Genomic DNA, 21,963 nt, shown 5'->3' with positions numbered 1-21,963 from the left:
CCATAGTTGTTTTGCTTTGGCCTGTTTTTATCATAAATTAGTAATCTTTGCCCAGACTCGGTCATCCTCCACCTAAATCAACTATTGTATGCTTCTGTTAAAATTTGTCATTTACACTGTATCATTTATAGTCTTTCTCTTCCTGGAAGCCATTAACTCAAGATAAAAAATTTCCTTAAAGCCTCACAATAACATGCTTTGCTGCACTGATTCTATACTAAAACTACTTATCCGGTGGAAGTCATCATCACAGACTGTTCATCCATGCCAGTGTAGCTTACTGGAACACAAAAGCTGTGCTCCAATTTGCTGTAAGTGTTAGCATGGAGGAACATGGTCTAGCTTGCATGGCCGGGAAGCTGTTTTCCATCAACTAGGCATTCCTAGTTCTTAGAGCTTTTCAGATACATGAACACACCGCAAGAGATCAGATGGTAAAAGCAGCTCTCAAACTAACTGCTTCTCCAGAGACTGTAAATGTTTTCAAGAATAGGAGTTCACGAGAAGCCCAAGAATTTTTGTTCTGGAAAAAAGGGACTTGGTATTTGCAACAAACCATCATCACTGCACTTCTACATAAACCAGTTTTGTTGGTAGAGGGGAGTTGCATTTCATAGTACAATCAGGAGAAAAATAGGAAGAAAAGAAGTTTGTCTAATTTTTGACTGTTTTTCTAACAGCCTCAGTTGTAGATAACTGTAGTCTAGCCAGGACATGCTCTATTTAGAAACAGCCCCCTTTTTAGAAAGAGATGGAAAGTTTAAAAGTGGAGGGTTCAGGAAGGGGAGATGGAGCAGGGACTGAGACAGAGCTACTGTAGAAGGATGCATGCTACAAAGATACAAAGACACTCCTTACCACCATCCAAGGCATTTCCAGTTGTTCCTCAGAGTATCATTACAGGGATACAACAAAATTTATTAGAGGTCATCCACATACATGCTCTGTCATACTCTGCTTGTAATGAGTTAAGTCTAACTCCTGCTCCTCATTTAATTTAAGAACATAATTTTCTTCATGTAATCAGGTGGCTCAAAGAACTATAAACTACCCTGAAATCAGGCCTGCGGTCCAACAAAGGTATATCCAAGACAGATGGGAAATAAGAGCTTGCTAGTTATTATTTCACAAAAGTCCCTTTGTCTGGAAAGACTCAGAAAAAAAAAAAGAGAAAAGAGAGAGGGGAAAAAAAGACAGAATTAACGAACATAAGAATAGTGAAGTTAACAACAAGAAAAAATATTAAAAACCTGGAACATGCCTCTGAAGGAAGCTAAGAGTGAGCTCTTTGGTCATTTTTTCACCTTAATTTGAACAAGCAAATTTTCTGTGTCAGAAAAATCTTGATTAAAAAAAAAGGAAATTAAAAACTTCCTCATCACTTGTTTGCTTTAGATGGCTCTTGGATTTTTATTATGCAGAAGACTCTGCAGACAGTGTACTTCTTTATTAAAGTGATGAGTGTTCCTTGAAAAATGTTTGTAGGTAAAGCTAATACTAAAGTCTCTGCTTTTCTGGACTGTATTTGGCCTGAAAGAAGTCATGGTAACTGTGGAATTTTGCTCTTCCACCACCATCCTTTTTTGTATTAATTACATTAAAAACTATATTCCAAGGAATCTTCTTCATTTCCATGTTTAGGTTAATTACAGAAACTACCTGCCACTACAGAAAAAGCACCATCAACCAATTCAATTAGTCTAAATTGTGCAGTATTCAGTTTACAAGCTATCCATACACTGAAGAAGAATTCACCAGAGAATTCTACCAGAGCTTCACAGTAACAAACCTGTTCAAGAATTTCACAAGCCATTTGAACTGATGAACCAGCAAAAACGATGTGATACATTCTTCATTAGAAATGTCCTTACCCCTCAGTCTTGCATATACTTATGGTCTGTCTTTGATCCTTATCCACCCTAATACATCTGATCTAATTTAGGCTTCCTCAGTATCAGTTGTTTCAAACAGCTGTCAATCCATTTACAAGCTGTCATGTCTGATTACCTGTACAAATGATTTGCCAAATTGCTAAAATATCACAAGAACAATATACAGAATATGATTGTTAACAATGATTCTTTTATCATGAGAATGTAAGCGCCTTACAGACTTGACTTTTGAAAGGCTTTTGAAAGGGCAGTATGATAAACATGCTTTACAGAGCAGCCAAGGGAAATTAATACAGGAAGTAATAAACCATAAATGAAAGTAGAAAGACTGATCACCAGGCTCCGTAGACACCTGTCTAAATTCTGGAGAGGTGCCAAGAGATACCACAGAAACATAAGATATGTTTTTTTCATGCTTCAAAGGCCTTCCCTTTTACTCTCTGGTGAAATGCCTGCTCAGGCTTAAAGATCATCGCCACATGGCTCTTTTGCAGAGCCATAGTAAGACCAGTAAATTAGGATGGATAACGACAAAAAGGTTTCCTGAACCCTCCAGCCACTTGATGTTGGCTGAAGTTTCACAACAGGGTAATTACCCAGAGCGTATCCAGGAACCTTATAGAAATCAGAATTTGTCTAACAAGGATCAACTTTACAAAAAGTCATGAACGCCTCTACCTCCCTTTCTCTTGATTTTCTACCTGCCTAACTCCATGACAATCTTGATTTCTTCTCACATGAAGGCTGCTTGCCCATATACGCTGTCCTTTGATAACCTCAAAATGCAGTGCCAGCTGGGTTGCCCAGAAAAGTGCAGTTGTGTTTCAAGAGAATGTTCATTTTTTATACAATTTCATTTTGCAGAAATTAAAGACAAGCACTAGAGCACTGTGAAACCTGCTCATGTTATCACACTTGGCCAGGAGAGTCCCTAGGCAAGCCTGCTTAAAGGAAAGTAAAGCAGGTACCCAAAACAGAAATAAAAGCTCCTGCATACAACCTCACTCGCTTCTACTCACAGAACTCATGAAGCACATAAGTTGACGTTGGCAAGAGCTTCATCGTTTCTTATACACTGTATCACGATAAAGAAAGCCTGGCAGCAATTTCATGACATGGCAAACGAGTGATGGCAATGCCATTTAGTCACAGAGCTGGTTGAAATTAGGAGATTACTGCTGAAAATATAAGAAGAGCCAAACCGCACAAGTAAATAATTGCCACTGAAGAAAAAAATTGATGACTGAGTTATTGAATGTGGTACACAAAGGAGAAAAACGGTATCTTCTCCCTATGGATGTACTGATTTGGCAACTATTTCCTTTATGCTAATCCTTGAATCTGCAGAAAAGATCACAACCTAATTAAGTAACTGCAGACAGATTAACTGGAACACATTTGTTTTTTAAAAATACTCTTCAAACTTCTGTCCTAGAAGCTACGTTACTTGGCAGAGAAAAATCTTAGATGTGGATTTAAATTATCCCCTAGCCCTTTTGATAAGATCCAAAATCCAAAAGGAATCTCTAACCTGTCTTGTGACAGGTTAGAGTAAAGGATATCAGCTGAACTCACAGTCTCCTTCCCAACAGCTCAATCACTGCCTGTGCAGGCGTATAACAGCAACGACAATAATAAAGTTATCTAATGCTTCACATTCACCAAATATAATAAAAGGTATAGTGACAGGTTCCAGTCATGATAACTATGATGAACTGACTATGCATTGTAACCTTACTGAATATAAAAATTGAAAATTTACTACGTGGATTGGAAGAAAACTGCACAAATCTTTCAAGTGAACCATAGGCCCGATTTTGAGGTAGACTGTTATTTTCGGAACTGCTTGATTACATGAAGAAGCTTAATTTGTTCACGATGCTGGCACAAGATCAAAGTGATAGATAAATACAGCTGAGTAGATATACATGACATTCTTAAAAAAGGCCATTCTGCCTGTGTTTGTTCTTCAAACAGTGCTCATCACACAGTTATAAATGCAATCCCGATCTCTGAAAACAACAATTCTTTGAATCTCTGGCTCATTTAGGAGAAAGCAGGAGGAAAGATCAACGGATGCATTCATTCTACCCATGTTCCTGCATACTCCATCCTGAACAAAATATAATTTCAGTTATGTTGTTACATGGTCAGTGCCAAAATGCATTACATTTCATAACCATCAAATTAAGTAGAGAGGAAAGATATATTACCAAGTTTATCATTCTCTGTCAAAAATAACATCATGACTGACAACACACATGTTCAATGCACAAAGGATGCAATTACCTTATGCTAACCGTAACTCAGAAGTGCAGAGCCTTCATTATAAACACAAAGCCTCTATATTTTCCAAAAAGTAACTTTCCATGTGTGCTAACATGAGATAAAACTACCCATCCATAATGCAAATGGTGGCTTTAACCATAAATTAAGTTTCTCCCCTGAATCAATGCTCTTTTGCAACATACTTTAATATGCTTGGCATTTCAGGTCCCTGAAGAAGTTGAGGCTTCACAGTGAGACCTTGGAGATGTTGTAAATCAAGGATCAGTGCAAGAGATTTACATTATAGTTTGACCTTTAAAGTGTTCCAGCAAGAGGCAGCTGACTGATCTGCAGTTCGAATCTGCAAGGTTCATAAGCATGATGATTGTCTCAGGAAGTTATGGCCTTCATAATTCTCCAAATTACATCAACCTGTCAAAACTAGGCAACACGGTGGATACTACAGGCAGTCATTAAGGAAGGCTTCCTAAAGCGCCATACTAGGTAGAGGCTGAACAATGGACAGTACCTTTGAGAAGTCAGAAAGCTTTGCCATCTGGAAATGATAAGAATATATTATTCATTCCTTATCTGCAATCACAAAGAAATGTCATAAAACTCTGTAACATCAGGAAAAGCAGCTGCCTAACTTCAGAGATATTTGTTTCCTAGGTAAGGCTAATGTGATTGTTGTTGACCTGTGAAGCCAATTCCTGCATAACACACTGGGTAAGAAGAGCACAATCCGGAGTAATGGACAGGAACATGGCTGACCTTGGAAAGTTCAGTCTCATCACTGGTGCCAGCTAAGTTCAAATGACATGTGAGAAGTCAAATGCTTTAAGAAGTATTTTCCTGGTCACAGCATTGTAAGTAGAAAATCCTGCACTCTTCCTCTCCATCCCAGCAATGATCAGACAGCCAGGATAAAGCAATGCAGGCCCTGCCTTAGGAAGAGCACAATGGCTCTTCCCTTTGTCTACGTGGAGGATGAAGCTAACAAGGGAGAATCTGGGACCACCTTCATCAAGATGAGTGCTATTAATGCAGCAGCTGTACCCCTCATGAGTTCTGGAGACTCAAAGACTTGCCTCTCGGGACATAACCCCCTTATAACCTCCTTTGGAAGATACTGCTTTGGAGTAGGGTCTGGTCTGCATATTCTGTCCATTAAAGTACCTTCACTTAATTTTTTACAGATGAATAACAATACTGAAATGCATTTTCTAGTGTTTCAGAATAGCTGGCTTCTAAGAACTGGTAACAGGGTGAAATAAATGGAAAATATTAGACTCGGATTTCAAAGAGGTTGATGCTGAGAAGCTCTGTGCTGATACTGACAATAAACTTCAAGGAAATTTAGGTGAAACCAGTTAACAAGTTTGCAACTTGTCGCTATTTCAATTTCCATTTTGCATAATTCAGCTTGAGTTCCAAACATATGAAACTGAATCCCATAGTATCCTAAAAACATTTTGAGTACTGCAGGAGATGCATGTTGAACAGAAAAAGTAGATTTATTTTCTGTTTGAGTCAGGCATATTGTATAGAACAGGTTTATATGGTCTTTTTTCTTCCCCTAACTTCTGGATAGTGACAGAGAAAGGAATAACCACACTTTCCTGAATATATCACACATGTAAATGGCATCATCAATGCCCAATAGAAAAGCACATAAAAATACATTTTTAAGTTAATTTGCTCAGTGTTATCTATGAATACCTTCTGGATTCACAATTTGCACTTTGAAACTACAATTTCTAATTGCCCACCTATGTATTCAGATGGTTCACCAGATGTTAAGAGAACTACAGGGGAATCTCTGCCCCTCTAATTACAAGAGGTTAAACGAGGAGCCATTTCATAACATTTTAAATGCACATTTAATCCTTGTGCTTAAAATTCCCATCACTGACAACACTTATGGAACAGAAATATTTTCCTTTTAATAATACTTTAAAGAAAATTACCTACTTAAGCTGTCAAAGACATTAGAAAGACAAATCACAGGCCCATGTGAACCCTGAAGACAGAGACAGTAGTTGAATTAGGTTTTTTTGCAGAGATTACTGATACATGACATAGGAAAAAAAGGAATGAGGTAAAGAGGAATTGCTAAAAGACGTGTAGAAGAAAAAGGAACTGAGATTTGAAAGAACCAGAGGAAGACAGTAAACTGCCCAAGGCATGTCAGATCTTCAGGAAGAGCATCACGGACCATCAGTCATCAATTTCAGCAGCACTAGAAAATGACATCATTTCAGTATGCCCTGTTCTGGAAAACAATCCTCCTTAAGTGATAAATTTGAGAAATATTTAGTCAGTATTTTTTGGAGAACTGAAATCCAATATTACCAAAGATGTCAGGTAAGCAGACTAAAGAAACTAACTTTATCTGTTGTCCAAGGAGTTCACCTACATCATCTCTCCTAATAAGAAAAGATTCAAAACCTAAATAACAACATATTTTTTACAAAGAGATGCTTAAATTACTAAAGGTGCAGGAAGGATAGAAACATTTAGCACAGACTTCTTTGTTATTGATAAAAGCAGATTGATGGCCTTGTACTATGAGAAGGAACTACTTTCTAAAGCAGCACAAGCCAATTTCTAAACTGCCACTAGAAAGGATTGAACACCGTATTATTAAAAAACAACAATCCCATGTACTCTTCAAACACACGTAGTATGTGCCAATAAAAAGCAGCTGGCAGATCCTACTCTGTTTCAGAAAGCACTATTTCTAAATGGGATTAACAAAGGTTAGTACTCAGTGGGATGCTAATCTATTCCTTTTGTGATCTAGGAGGACAACATCTTTTGTAGTAATACTTGATAACAGGTGGCTTAAAAAGTTAAAAAAGAGAGGCAAGAACAGGGAAAAATTTGCTGAACTAAGTGAGCTGCTCAGTAGGCAGAGTCTATTAAAAAAACCCCCACATTTCAAAACGTCCAACTGCAAAGTTTTAGAGAGATCTTTGTAGATCTTATCAACATATAAAGTAGATATTATGTATGGAATGAGGCCCTTGTCCTGGAAAGCTGGATTTCTGAAAAGGATCTATTATGCAAAGCAGAAAAAAACCATACCAATAATAAATAAACTTCCACTGCAATACTGGAGCTAGAGAATCCTTTGGTTTACAATGGGAAGAAGAGCAATTGGGACCTTCAAGGTTATTTTACTTCTTTTCTAAGAATCGGAGTTCAGCACACAGTTCTGCTGTCTACAGTTAAAAAAGGCCTTTGAGAAAATGGGGTAGACACGGCAAAAAGGACACAAAAATAATTACTGCCTCATTGAAAAAGTATTTCATATTAGGAATGAAGTACATACAGATGCCTACATTGTGTAAAACAATGCTGTGGTAAGAAATTCATCAGCTCTAGCTGGCAAATAGATTTACATAACAAAGCAGCACCATGTGCAGAGGCACAAGTTTGGATTCTGACTGGACTTCAAAAGCTCAGTCAAAAGAAAATCAAAAGATACTTTGACTGCAGAGTAGAAATATTATTTCTAGGAGAAAACCAAGAGGGATAAACAATTCTTCAATGTAGCACTGTCATGAGAAGAATTTGTAGCCCAAAGGTGAAGCTAGACTACTCAAGCTTCTGTAAACACACACTTTTTCCTCAGTGAGGATAATTAATTACTGGAACATATTAGCCTGGAAAGTTTGGCTTTTCTGTTTTACTTATTTACACTTTTAATATAAAAATCAAGCCTGGATATTCTATGAAATGTGTTAGTTCAAAGAAGAGGCTTCTGGACTCGGTATTTCACTCACTGAGTGAAATTACCTGGAATACACGGCAGAAGAGAGCAAATGACCTAGTGGTCTCCTTCAGCTGAAAACACCTGGCTTGAAGAATTTACAGGAGAAATATCTGATTTCAATTTACCTTTTTTTTTTTAAATAAAAATAAAAACACCACAGAAGACATCACAGCAGGGAACTAACATAAGGCTGAAAAGTTAGATTGATGAGGGAAGAAGAGAGCAGTCAAGCAGCTTTGGGAAGTAAAGAATAGAAAGGAGATTGGAAGAAAGATCATTTGGGAAGGAGGGGACATAAAACCTTGATTGCAGTGGTAGTTGAAAATTGAAAGGATTAATGATAGAACCTAGTAGTGTCAGGGCACAGAGAGGAAAATGAAACTGAAAATGTTCAAGCAGAGATGACCATTAGCATCTTTTTGACTCTCAATCTCACCCATCAAGCACCTCAAGATGTCAATAATGTTCATACACATAGTGGGGAGGCAAAACAGATCAACTTGTGAATTAAGATTTTCTTGTGCCCTGCAATTTAATTATTGACTTTCAGCCATCTCACATTATACAGGGTGTTAAAAGTAAACTTTGCTAACCATAATGGTAAAGAAGAACACTTCATTCTCTTCCTCTCATTTGTATTAACAAATGCCACATATCTCTGAGTCCTTTACTCCAAAATGAACAGTACCAAATCCTTTAATCTTTTCTTACTGGTAAAGTTTTCTAGATCAATAGTGATTCTCATTTCTTCCCCCAAGACGGTTTCTCCAGTTTTACTACACCTTCATAAATTCACATAAAATTTGTACAAGAAGTTTAGCAGGGTGTCTTATTAGCACTGAGTGGAACAATTATTTCTTGCATCTTAAAAACAATACTGTCATCCAGTTCCTCTGTTCTAGCATGATTGTTCTCCGTTACACAGTAATAAAAGTAAAAATCTTGCATCAGCAGAAATGGTGATGCACCTCAGAGGGGAGGATTAAAATAAAAAATAAATAGAAAAAGCCTTGTCTTCAAGTGCGTAACTTGATTAATTTGGAAAATCTGGCTTTAGAATTGAAAACACTGTAGAGCACATATCTGGAAACAGCAATAGATGAAGAGATGAATCAAAGCCATGTCAGAAACACTTCAATGTTTTCATTCCACTATTGCTCAGGTTCTCTCCTTTCAGCAGAAACATAATGCCTTTGCAAACAACTGTATCAAAATAAAGCCTCCCCACCTAATGGCTTTTCATTCTTGAGGTCAACACAGGTAAAATGCATCATTCAGTGCCGTCAAGCATGACAGCAAATTAGAGCACACCAAAACCACATTAAAAATGGAAGGCATTTCCCCACTGAATTCAAAAGATTCCTGCAGTGCAAGTTATTTGACAAGCTTTGTTGCATAAGAATTCATACATCTTTGCTGACTAATGTTTTCAAACTTTATTAAAAATCAAAAAGTTTTTGTAAGCTCCTTAAAAATTCTATTTAATTTGGGAGACGTGGCTTTGGGGTGTTTTTTAAGGCTACGTGGAGATGGCTCATCAGTTGGAAATTCCTGCCCTCTCAAATGATGCACTTTTGTGTCTGAAAGTGGTGAAATCATACTTCCGCAACATCTTTTGCAAGGTCTGCAAACTACTTTCAGATTTGTGGATGTGAGGAGAAAGACGCACAAAACCTGCCTACTAAAAAGGAGCAATTTTTAGCAAAAGGATGGTACCCTGACTTGCATACGGTAACACAAAGTTGATTTGTAAAATCACTAGTAAAATTAGAGAAAAGCTTACCTACACATAAGAGTAGACAGTTGTGTTAGATAAATACAGTCATTAACATGCACAGACCTCACCAGATTAAGTTTGATCAGTAACTACATTCTGCCAGTTTAGGTGATCAAATTCAAACCAAGGATTGTTAACAAGCTGACAGAATTGCCATGTTTCAGTTTGTGTTACAAACGGAAACAACAAAACTCCATTTAATTCCTGCCAAGAGATTAATTTTTCACTTGCACATTGTGCATTAATGAGAAAACCTATTGTCAAGTGACCAGATGTAACTTTCCTAGATTTTATAAGAAAGCATGTGACTTGCTACAATATTGTATTAGAAACTGCAAGAATTGTGTAGCTCACAGAATTACAAAAGCCTGTATTCTTGTACCTTCTTAGGTACAACCTTCAATCAAAACCCCGAGAGATTATCCAGAATTAAGGAGCCATACTCCTTACCTAGAAAAACACTAACAAGTTTAAAGATAAAAGGCTGAAGCTCCTTACATCAGCCTCAGGGAAGCCTGGATCAGTCCCTGGCCGAACACTGTCTATGGAAAGCAAAAGCTAAGAAAAAAGGTGGAAAACCCACATATTACCAGAGAACTGCTAGGTTTTCCTTAGGTTTTTCACCCAACCACACCTCCTCCATGCAATTTATTTGCAGTAGCACCAATTAAATACTGGTAAGAAGGCCTCCGAGTGAAATTACAAAGTAGAATTCATAGCAAAGCTCCCGCTACTTTTAGCAGGGTCAGATTTTTACCCCACAGACCTGGGACCACATTGAGCAAAAGGCACAGAACAAATTCACACTTTAGATTATATTCTAAATTTTTCTTTCTACAGAGCTATTTTTTAGTAGCTAGAAGTACATAATACAAGATTATACTTAAGATTTTATGGATTGTGAATATGCTTCAGTGTACTTCCATAGCATCCCTTTACCCAAAGGGAATTCTAAGCTTTAGAATCGCATTCCACACAAGGTCAGAAAGGAGCCTGAACTAGTCCCACAAAGTTCACATCAGCAAAACATTGTAGCTTTCAGTATCACCAAGCTCTCATTATTCTTTTGGCAGCAGTAATTGAAAACAAGGTCCAGAGGGTAGCAATGACAGGAGTGTCAAAAGGTTAAGTGTACTAAAAACCCACAAAATAAAAAAAGGTAAACTCTACAGGTAAATAAAGGAGCTACTCATACAAAGTATCACTGAACATAAACCACACGGAGGGGCAATGGACTAACCAAGTCTAACTAAGCTGATCTTTGCATGAAAATCATCAAGGAAAAATAACAAATACTTCCAAAAATCAAATATGGCAAAGTCAAAAATAACCACTCTAGGTTTACTGCATGTCATTGCTCCATTATAAATCTTTGAACAAACTTAACACGATGTTATCTATATACTCACCCCAGGAATAATTCATGAAAACCAGATGAATGTTACCTACTTTGTGTTCAGTTTGTACCAGCATTTGGTCTGTGAAACAAACTGCAGGCTCAACACTGAACACTCACAATTTGGAGCTGCCAGCATGCATCAATAATTAGTAGGTTAAAATTCCAGTGCTTCTGCTCAAATCTTCAGTTTAATGGCAGGAATGGGAAGAGTTTGCTCAAGTTAGAGGGATCGACTTCTCTGAAAGCCATTCTTTCTCACACATATCACTGATAAAGGTTTCCCAGCAGCTCTCTTAAATAGCAGAACAAGTAGTTATTCAGATAAAGAACCTAAGGGAATCTTTCCTACCCTCAGGTTAGACAAAATGCTCTTATTCTAAAGGTATATTCTCCCATTAAAGGGTGAAACTTCTGTCCAGAAAAACCTGATTGTGTTTGTGCAAGGGGAGTGATAAGACAGAGAAAAACACATGCATTTTCTCCTCACATTGGGTACACACTCCTCTCACGCACACATGCTTCATTGCTCACCTCCCTTCGTACTGATGCAAAATCAAATGCTTTTAAGAGCATTTTAGAAGTTAGAACATAAAAACACAGAAAATAGCAGGGTTTTTCTTGAGCATTGCTGAGGCAGTTGCAAACTGCACTAGAGCAGTGTACAGCCTCTCTTGCTACTGGGCCTTTAGGTATTTTTTCCTGAGTTGTACAACTGCTATTACAGTTGTGCCTTCCTTCAGGCACTCCCTTGGGAGGTAACCACCCCTGAGGGAGTATGTTTAACGCATTTCTAAGGACCAGAGCCATCAAAAGACTAATCCAGATAGAACTGCATTTAAAAGCATTTCCTGTGCTGCAGCAGTAATGACAGCATTGACTTTTCAATCTTCTTTCCCACACCAAGCAAGTTTTAAGTGAACTTCCAGATGTTACTCGCTCAGCACACCTTCCTGTAGCCGTATACTCTTCCTGTAGCTGTGCCAGTCACATCGGGATACAACAGCCCTTCAGTCAGTACGTACTTTCATTATAAGCATAGCTGCACACATTTACTGCCACAGCTTTTCTTACTCTGTTGATATCTGGAACAGACAGATGATGAGGTAATCTAGCTGAAAGAATCACTCCATTTAGCAGAGACTGAAAGTGCTGTTAATGAAAACATCTAGTAACTGATTCCCTTTGTGTCCCTGGGTGTATAAGGAATAAGAATTACCATCTGTTCAGTCATGTCATTCTTTTTGCCCCATTGTTTCTCATCATTATTATAGTACCCCACTTAGTCATGTCACAATCCGTGAAAGACTTGCACATTGATCAAGTGACAGCAAAATAAGAAGTCTGTCAGAAACACAGGTAGCAGTTCACAGCACCTTCTCCTCTGTGCCAAGGGAAGTTTAAGCAAAATAGACAAAGAATGCATCTCCAATCTTTCTTAAATTAATAGCCTCATTTCATTTTAATTGCATTGGTTGCACACTACTTCAAAAAGAGCTAGAAAATAATTGGCTTGTGAAATCTAGCTTGTTTTTTTCAAACCCCCTCAGCTGGCCAGCGTTCAACCTTTTTCTTTCAGCATAACCAGAGGAAGCACAAACCAAAAGCCATTTTCAGCCTGTCATAGCTTTGTCTCCCAATTACTCTATTGGCTCCTAAGAGAGAAGATTTTTCCAGCTGTAAAGTTGCCAAGGATACAAACGTGCCAGCCATGGGGAATGGGTTGGTGCATACTTTGCTTATGAAACAGGTCTTCCAGTTTCCTGAAGTCCAGTGTAATGACAGCTGAATGAAATTATTTGCTTACCCAAACCTTAACTAGAAAGGAAATACTTTCTTTTAAGCTATGAATACTGTACATGTTCCCAGCTGCCTACTATTCCATCACCATTTGTAAACATGAGAAACTTGTCCCTGACAGGACCACAATGAACCAGAGGTGTGGTCAATCTAGCATTGAAAATGTTTTTCATGTCCCTTAGGCTACGTAATCTTTCATATATGAGCAAAGTGACCGACAATACCAAATGACTGGTTCCAAATGTTCAATTACTTCTTGGACAACACAAGCAAGTCACATTTCATTGTTTTGTTAACTGATACTCTCAGTGCACTGCCTGAAAAGAGTAAGGGTTCCCTACAGATGGGGCAAGGAAAACACTGGAAGTCATATCCAAGGTGCTCGCATTCATCTTCAAGTCATAAAATGAACAGGTTAATTGCAGCTAATCAAAATGTCTTGGCTAACCAAAGTGCAAGACAGTTCTTACACCAAAGTGCGAGGTAGTTCTTAATCTGTAACAGAATGCTTATTTCTCAGGCACATACTCCTCTGTGGCTGGATCGGTTTCCAAAAAATGGCGGACAAAAACCTGCAATGATTTATTTTGCTACGAGAAGAGAAAGACTGATAATAGAACGTAGCAACTGGTTTTCAAGAGAACAAGATACTCATTTTCTGCTTTGCAATAATTGGAATAGGAAGCTTTAGCAAACTCAAAGAAGCTATTGCTTTTTAGTGACTATCATCATAACTATGAATGTGGATTTCTTTTTATGGAGTTTGCCAATTTTGGACAAAATATTTTAATGGTGTTTCAGACTTGTTTTGAGGCCTGTTAGGAAATGCTCACAAATTTAACTTTCTGTCAAATGCTGTGTTAGAATGCTATTCTGACATGTTCTATGCACTCAGGATTACAACAAACTATTACAGAAGTTTACAGAGATTATTGTGAAGGCAGATCCTTACACAGAAGTTATTTAACTCAATTGCAAACTTATTTTATGACTCTCCCTGTCTGCCTTTAATTAAGAGGAACCTGTGTACAATTTTGATGAATTCTCAGTGAACTTAACTCATGTGGATGATTGGGAAAAATACTGCAGCCTACAGGAAAAAAAAAACCCAACACACACAGAGAAAAAAACAGATTTTAAAATAAGAGTCATCAAAGGAATATACAGAAAAATGCAACATACATGTATAAGTTGATGTAAATAGCCACTGGTCCACTGAAGCTTTTGAAACAATAACAAATTTTGCAAAACAAGGATGAGTTTCTGTATAAATAAGAACAAAATGGGCTTAACCAGCCTATCTTACCATTTCACCAGGCTCTCAGCCATCACTTCTAGATCAACTGAACTCTCCTTATTTAACAAAGGTTAGCATAAATTTTCTCTTTTGATTTAATAGCTGGCCATGATTCCAAACCCATCAATGCTCCACCTTGCACAGTTGAATTTTTATAACATGCACAGCTGACAAAGGACTGTCACTGCCAACAGTCTTCCATGAAGACCACTAAACAAAGAGCACTGTGACAACAGTATATCCCATTAAGAGTTCATAGCTTGCCATAGCAGTTTGCATTAATTGTGACATTATAAATTAGAATGAATAAAATATGCTGATTTGTGTTCCTATGTGTTCATGGCTCTTTTATGTATTACTTACAAAGAAATAATAGATGCTTTGTTTATTTAACGTGAACAATCTTCCAGATGGTGTAATTTGAGATATGAATAATTAAGTATCTTAATCTTACCATTGTCTTCAATGGAGAAATAGAAGATGTCACTGGTAGCATTATCACCTTCCTTCAGGACATAGCTGATCTTCATTTCATCAATATCAGCTAAGAAAAGAATATGCTTAATGAGTCGTCATAGAATTTTACTACAGAATATAGGACATAGTTCATTCTACCTTTACTATTTGATTACTTACTAAGAAGTTGGCTATTTGTGGATAAAGCATTTCAGCAACCAAACTGGTATAAAGTAGCATGGCTTCTTATACTGGCCTATACTCAGTAACACAACATAAATTTAGTTATTAGATCAAAGAAAAATGGCAAAAAGACAGCGAGATATAGTTTTACCATAAATATTTATTTTTAAATACTAAAGTCAAATCCTTGTTTCAGCACGTGAGGAAGAATTACTTTTCTAGAACTAACTTGAATCTATTGTGAGTAAAGATTTTTTTTAAAAATTTAGTCAGTTTTTTAAGCTCTTCTATGACACACAAGACTGTTGTAGGTACATTTGGAGTGAATATGAGAATGTATTAAACAAATCACAAATAGGTCTAAAAATCAATAAAACTTTGATGTGATATTCCCAGAGAATATGGGAAAACCATCAGGATATTTCTATTACCCTGAAGTTGCAGATGTATTATCCTATGCCACGTTTCATCAATATGAAGACTTCAGAGAAGTTTTCCACTTTTATTTTAGTTAAATAAACAACAATTTCATTTGATATAGAAATGTTTGGGACATACCTAAATGTTCTTTATACACCATTCAGCATTAAGCTGTTCCAGAGCTAAATCTGATCTACTAAGAGACTTGCTCCTCTGGGGTTATCAGTTGCTCTTTTTCTGGCATGGCAGATTTGGGTGCTTTCTGTCAACTGAAAATGTATGAAACATTCTTCAAGGGACAGCAAATGATTTTTCACAACACTGTAGCTTGGCAGATGTACTGCAGACTTTTAAAAATAAACTGTGCTATCATAATCTTAAAGCTACAAGTTTGGAAGTTATAGAGAAATACATAAAATGGAGATAAAGACTTTTTCTCTCCCCAGATTGTTTTCTCTTGCAGAAGAAACGTATCATACTTGAGCACATAAAAATAATGGAGACCTCTAATCCTATTATAGCGTCTAATGAGAATTTTGGTAAATGTTGTTCCCCCCTGCTGATAGTCAAAGAACACTGGAGGCAGGCAACATCTAGGCTGGAAGTTTCCTCGTGAGTGCTTTCAGCATACTATTCTATCCAGGACAGATGAATGACAGTCCTAAATCCAGCAAACTCCATAAGATTGGCTGGAGCACAGGGACATTTATAAGGAGTGTGGCTCCCCTCACTGTGCCTCACCATCTTCTGAGGCTTTTCCCTCTACACAGGTTTGGTGGAGGTGACCTATAGGAGGCCTCCCTACCTACTGAGCTTTCTCTGTGGAACAGAATCACATAAAACGTCACCCAAACTACTGAGGCTATACGTGGCCCCTGCCTTTTTATATTATTTTTTTAAAAATACTAGATCCAGTGATGTGCCGAGATGTGAAGCACCTTTCCAACACTTTTCTTTGAAGACACTAGCAATTTTTGAGCCTGAGTTTAATTTCCAGGCAGGTAAACAGGTACTTGTCTTCAAAAAGAAACTGGTGCGGGATCTGCAAATCGCCATTTCGGATTTCATCCCATCTTCTTCAGAGCAGTACCGTACTACATACACAGTAAGACATGCATTTAACACACAGTAGGAAACATTAATGCATGCACATACAACAAAGAAGTTTTCTATTGTGTCTCCATAGGTAAAACAAGGCTTAATTTTTAAAATGCATGTATTATCATTCTGATCATTTGCATATACTTCGTAGTTTAAAAGACATTATTTTCTAACCCCCCCAAACAAAGATTCAAAAAATATAACACAGAACAACAGCTCATTGAGCCCAATGTTTATAAGCAAATACAACCATTAGCACCAACCTTGCAAAAATGTTCTAATGCTCTCATTTCCAAGGCCAGTATTAACGATGAAGCCATGCTCCGGCCCATCTGTTACTTTGTATTTCAACAGCTTGTGTGGACTGTCTCGATCCTCTGCCTTTAGTACCTTACTAGTGATCAGGAAGCCTAGGTGCCCTGCTGGAAGTCTTCTCAGAGTTGGGGCACCCTTGTTCACCACTAACTGTGGCGCTCTGTTGTCCAGTGAACTGATCTGAATCCTCATCATCTGGGGTTGGCGGATCTCCTTGCTGGTGTCAGGGAAAACATAAAAGTTTGTGTGGGTCCCATCAGTCACAGAGAAGGAGAAACTATCCTGGCTGGTTTCTGTACCATCATGTCTGTAGCTAATAAGATTCTCATTCAAGTCTTGTTTGGTGAAGCTGGTGACTGGGTAGCTGTTATTGTACAAAATCTGGCCATGCACTGGAACCTGAGTGACTGTGAATAAGAGTAAATGGTCAGGCGTATCTCCATCTTCCACAGTCAGCTCAAAAGGGGTGATCAGCCTGGTCTCCCCTTCCTCAACAACCAGGTCACCAACAGTTAGAATTGGCTTTTTATTGTCCACATCTGTGATGGAGACCCTGAAGGTACGGAAGACTGGGTTATGGCCATCTGTCACTTCAAACTCAAAACTGTCCATCTTCACCTCATCCTCTGCAGTGTGAATGTAGTAGATCTTGTTGCCAGCAAGTTGGAGTTGGGTAAAGGAAACAACAGGTACTCCAGGTCTGTCTGAATTCTCTAGATGGCCCCGGGTTGGGGACCGGGTGACACTGAAACGCAAATTTTCATCAGGACTGTTAACATCACTTGTGCTGAGCAGATCGGTTGTAAGTGTCACCTTTCCACCTTCTTTCAGAGTTACGCCCTTGTTGATCACCTCAGGGAAGACTATATCAATGCTACCAATGGTAATATAGAAGTACCTGTCTATCAAGACATTAATACCATCAGTAACATCAAATTTAATCAGATCACGCACTCCATATAGACCAGTATGAACATAGCGGATAAAACCCTGGTCTAGATCATCTTGTGTGAAGTTTGTGCCTTGTGTAATGTTGCGCAGCACTTCCTCCTGTCTGTTCAGATGCTGTAAGAAACCCTGCACAGGTGCCAAACGGATGACATAAACAAGGCTCTTGTCCTCTGAATCGATGTCTGTGGCTTTAAGGTCTTGACTAGAGATGACCTTTGACTTGCCAATCTCTACTTCCAGACCATTGTTGACTGCCATCCTGGGGGTCTCATCATCTACCAGGATCACTGTAATCAGCACATTCTGCTCCACTGTGTGGCGCCCATCAGTCAGCTGAATTTGGAAGCTATCTTCTTTTGTCTCCGAGTCATCATGTTCATACACAATGCTGGAAGCCTCCTGAATCTCCTCCAGGGTGAAGCTGTGAACAGGCACAGTGCCTGTGGACAGCTGCTGCACAATCTGCCCATGCTTAGGAGGGACAGCAATAACAAAACGCAGTTCATCTGGAGGCACGTCTGCATCGGCTCCATTCAGGATGGGGGCGTCAATCACCAGGCTCATCCCCTCAAGTACCATGAATTCACGTACAAACAGCTCTGGCTTTTCATCATTGGTGGGGATGATGACAATGGGGAAGAACTGGTGAGGTGAGAAGTTAACACCATCAGAGCACTGGAAAGTGAATCTATCCTCCACAGGCTCCAGCCCTTTGTGAATGCTCTGCACATAGTTGATGTGGCCCAGACGAACATCTTTGATGGAAAAAGCACTAATGGAGGTACCAGCTCTAGACTTCTCAGACCCTGGGGCTGGAGAAACATTCTCCAAATATCCTGAAGTGGACTGAACTGTGACAATGCATAAGATGTCATCTCTGGGAGTATCCGTGTCCTCCACATCCAGCTGATCCAGAGTTAGAGTACTCTTCCCTCCCTCAAGGACACTGAGCGGCTCTGCCGCGACCATCACTTCAGGTGCAACACTGTCCACAGGTAATACAGTTACAGCCACAAGCACCCTTTGTACTGTGCTGCCTCCCACCACCCATTCACCAGAGAGGTCAGAAATGGTGAGATTGAAGGAATCATACCTCTTTTTCAAGCCAATCTCTCCACTGGTGTGAGCATAGGCTACTGCTCCACTGATGAGGTCATGCTGGGTAAACTTTTCTGATCGCACTCCATCCACGAGGATGTCACCTAGCTTGGGTGGATCCTGCACAATGAAGGTCAGCACCGAGTTCTCTGTGTCCTCGTCTGAACTCTGGATAAGCGAAGTAGTCATTTCAGTAACACCATTTTCCAGGACATCAATGGCTGCTCCCATCCACCTGTGACCACCAGGGAGAGTGATACTTGGGTTTTCATCATCCACAGGCTGCACAGCAATCTTGACTGTGATTGGCACGTGATGGACTCCATCACTCACTTCCAACTGATAAGAATCACTGGCAAACTCATCGCCACTATGCTTGTAGGAGACGCGCCCACCAGCAATATCATCTAGCAGGAAAGATTCCCCTTGCACCATCAGACCCTCCTCCAGATAACGCAGTTGGCCATGCTCTGGAGCTTGAATTATAGTGAAGACAATTTGGTCTGCAGATGTGTCCTCATCTGTGGCATGCAGCTGATTGCTGGTGAGAAGGAAGCTGCTTCCCTCAAGTACAGCGAAGCCTGTATTGGTGATCTGAGGTGGCTTGTTGTCCACTGGCTGCAGAAAGAGAGTAAAGGTACCTTGCAGGGAATTGCCAGCTGAGTCCTCTACAAGGAATGTGAACTGAACCACTCGGGGTGTGATCCCCAGCTCCTGATCCGGAGGTCGATACGCCACCTTGTGGTGGTTGACTTGGGCTTGGGTAAAACGTTTAATTGACATCTCGGGACTCTCGGCCAACACAATCTCTCCAGTAACCACACGGTGGTTCTCATCTGTATCAGTTGGGGCTGTCAGTAAAGTATACTTCAGCTCCCTGTCATCTGTATCCTGATCAGTGTACCGTAAATAGTGCTTCTTAAAGACAGTCAGCTGGTATTCCTGCACTGTCATCTGCAGGCTAGTACCTGGGTACAGTGCAGGTGGCAGGTTGTCTACCGGTTTGACTTTGACAGTGAGCACATGCTCCCCTGACCGGTTAGGGGGGTCGTTGTCATCCTGCAGCTGGAACACAATGTGGCCCATCACTGGGCTGGCACTGTGAGCCCCCATGTGCCTGAAGAACAGCCTCCCATCAAGGATGTCCTGCTGCAGCCACTCGTTCACCACTCTCTCATACATGTGTTCATCCTCCACAAAGTGCCACGAGGAGGAAGAGGGGTTACTCTCCAACCCTGCTCCGTTTTCTTTGCTCTCATAAGATGCTGGTTGCTCTGCCTGGCGCAGCAGCAGCTCACCAAAGCGGTGGGAGCGTAGCAGGGAGGTTGCGGAGTCCCCAACCAGGACAAATCGGATAGAGGCATCATCAGAATCAATGTCTGTAGCACTGAGGACAAAAGGTGAGATTTGGACAGTCTGGTGCTCACTCAGCACCAGCCCCGTATTTGCATTCAGCAGTGGTGGCTGATCATCATCAGGAGCAATGGTGATGGGGTACAGAAATTCAACCTGGTGCTGCCCGTCTGCCATGCGGAAAATAATGTTGTCACTGTAGCTGTGCTCACTGCCGTCATGCTGGTAAATCACTTGCCCCGCTGCTAGCTCTGCAGCAGTGAAGTACTTGCGGCTGGGCGGTACACCCAGTATGTTGAGCTTCCCATAGCGCAGACCCTGTATGACCCAGACCTTCACCTCTTTCAGATTGTCCTCATCACTGATCTCCAGGGTGCCAGACAGAGGCCTTGACTGGCCCTCAAAGAGCATCAGCTGTGGGCCAGCCACATGACTGAAAGTAGCCACAGGGGCCAATGTGTTCATGGGCTTTACCAGGATCACAAAAGCAAAAGGCTCTGAGGAGGCACCGTCCGGGTCCAGAACTTCCATTTCCACCTGGTAAAGCCGCTCCTGGTCAGAGTCCAGGGTAGGGGGCTGGTAGGCAATTTTCAGCTCCCTCACTTCCTGCTGTGAGAAGGCAATGAGAGGGTGGCTAGGGTCATCAGTGCTGAGCAGGAAGCCTTGACGCCGTGGGTCACTGGGCCAGGAAGAGGTGAGATTGAAGATCAGGAAGTCCGGAGGCGTCTCCAGGTCCTCAGCAGCCAACATGTCCAGGGTGAGGGCAGTGAGCGCAAACTGGTCCACCTCCATCATGAGCAGTGCCAGGAAGCTGGGCTTGGGTGGTGTGTTGTCAGCCCCTTCACGGATCCGCACCAGCACCTGGAAGTACTCCCGCTGTTCCGGGCCGCTGGCAGGCAGCACGGACACTCGCGCCGGGATGCAGTCCCGGGCGGGGGAGGCGGTGGCCGCCGTGTGCTGGTAGCGGATCCCCGCTTGCAGCACGGCGGAGCACTCTCCGCTGTAGCCGACGGGCAGGGGCCGCCCCTCGGCGTCCAGCAGCCGCCCATAGGCGGGAAGGGGACCGGCGCCGGCGGCCTCGGGGGGCAGCAGGGTAAGGCGGCAGCGCCGGCCGGGATCGCCCTCGGGGAAGCCCAGCACCTTGCCGTCCAGGGGAGCGCTGAGCCCCCGCAACTTCTCCACGGGCAGGGGCAGACTGCGGCTGAGCAGGCGCAGCTGCTGGAAGAGCACCTCCACTTCCAGCGTGAAGGGCGCGACGAGGGTCCGGCGGGGCGAGTCGTAGCGGAGTTGGAGGCGCAAACGGTACCGGCCGGGGCTGCGGGCCCCGAAGTGGGTGTAGGTGACCTGCCCGCGGGCGAAGGCGCAGGGGAAGCGCGGGGGATCCAAAGCGCCGACGGGCTGAGGGCTCGGCCCGCTCCCCAGCACCGCCACGGCACACCTGTCCCCCGGCCGCACCCGCAGCACCAGGTCCGCTGCCGGGTCCAGCGAGACGGAGCGGCCGAGGGGGACGCTCAGCCCCCGCTTGGAGACCAGGATAGCGGAGACATCGGGCTCCAACGGGGTCTCCGCCACCCCCCGCGCACTCAGGAGCCCGAGCACCAGCAGCAGCGCCGCAGCCGGAACCCCCCGTGGGCTCCCGGCCATGGCCGGGCTGCTGCGGTGCACCCTGCGCTCTGCGCCGCTCCCAGCCCTGCCGTGGCCGCTAAAAGGCCGGGGCGGGGGCGTCCCCCGGGGTTTGGGGGTGGAGAGCCCTCCCCCAGCGCTGCAGCGGGGGCCGCCGCCGCCCCCGGCTGGGGTTCGGGGCCGTGAGGTTCCCGTACGCCGGGCGCGGCGGCAAGGTGCGGCGAAAAGCCCGAGCGTCCCGCGTCGGGCTGG

General features: G+C 41.7%; 1 protein-coding gene across 1 annotated transcript in view; it reads right to left on the bottom strand.

Moving 5' to 3' along the window:
• The window catches only part of FREM3 (FRAS1 related extracellular matrix 3), a 65,953-nt gene extending 44,221 nt beyond the window's left edge, over nt 1–21,732 (bottom strand). Inside the window, exons 1-2 of the mRNA XM_074154977.1 lie at nt 16,635–21,732; nt 14,666–14,755 (exon numbers count right to left, since the gene is read on the bottom strand). Coding sequence (XP_074011078.1) covers nt 14,666–14,755; nt 16,635–21,732 — 5,188 coding nt within the window. The remainder of the gene's footprint in view (nt 1–14,665; nt 14,756–16,634) is intronic.
• Between the last annotated feature and the right edge of the window lie 231 nt (nt 21,733–21,963).

Source organism: Numenius arquata, chromosome 10 (genome assembly GCF_964106895.1).
Source record: "Numenius arquata chromosome 10, bNumArq3.hap1.1, whole genome shotgun sequence".
Taxonomy (NCBI): domain Eukaryota; kingdom Metazoa; phylum Chordata; class Aves; order Charadriiformes; family Scolopacidae; genus Numenius; species Numenius arquata.
Note: the sequence above shows the minus strand (reverse complement) of the source record. Positions and strands in the feature narration are given on the sequence as shown.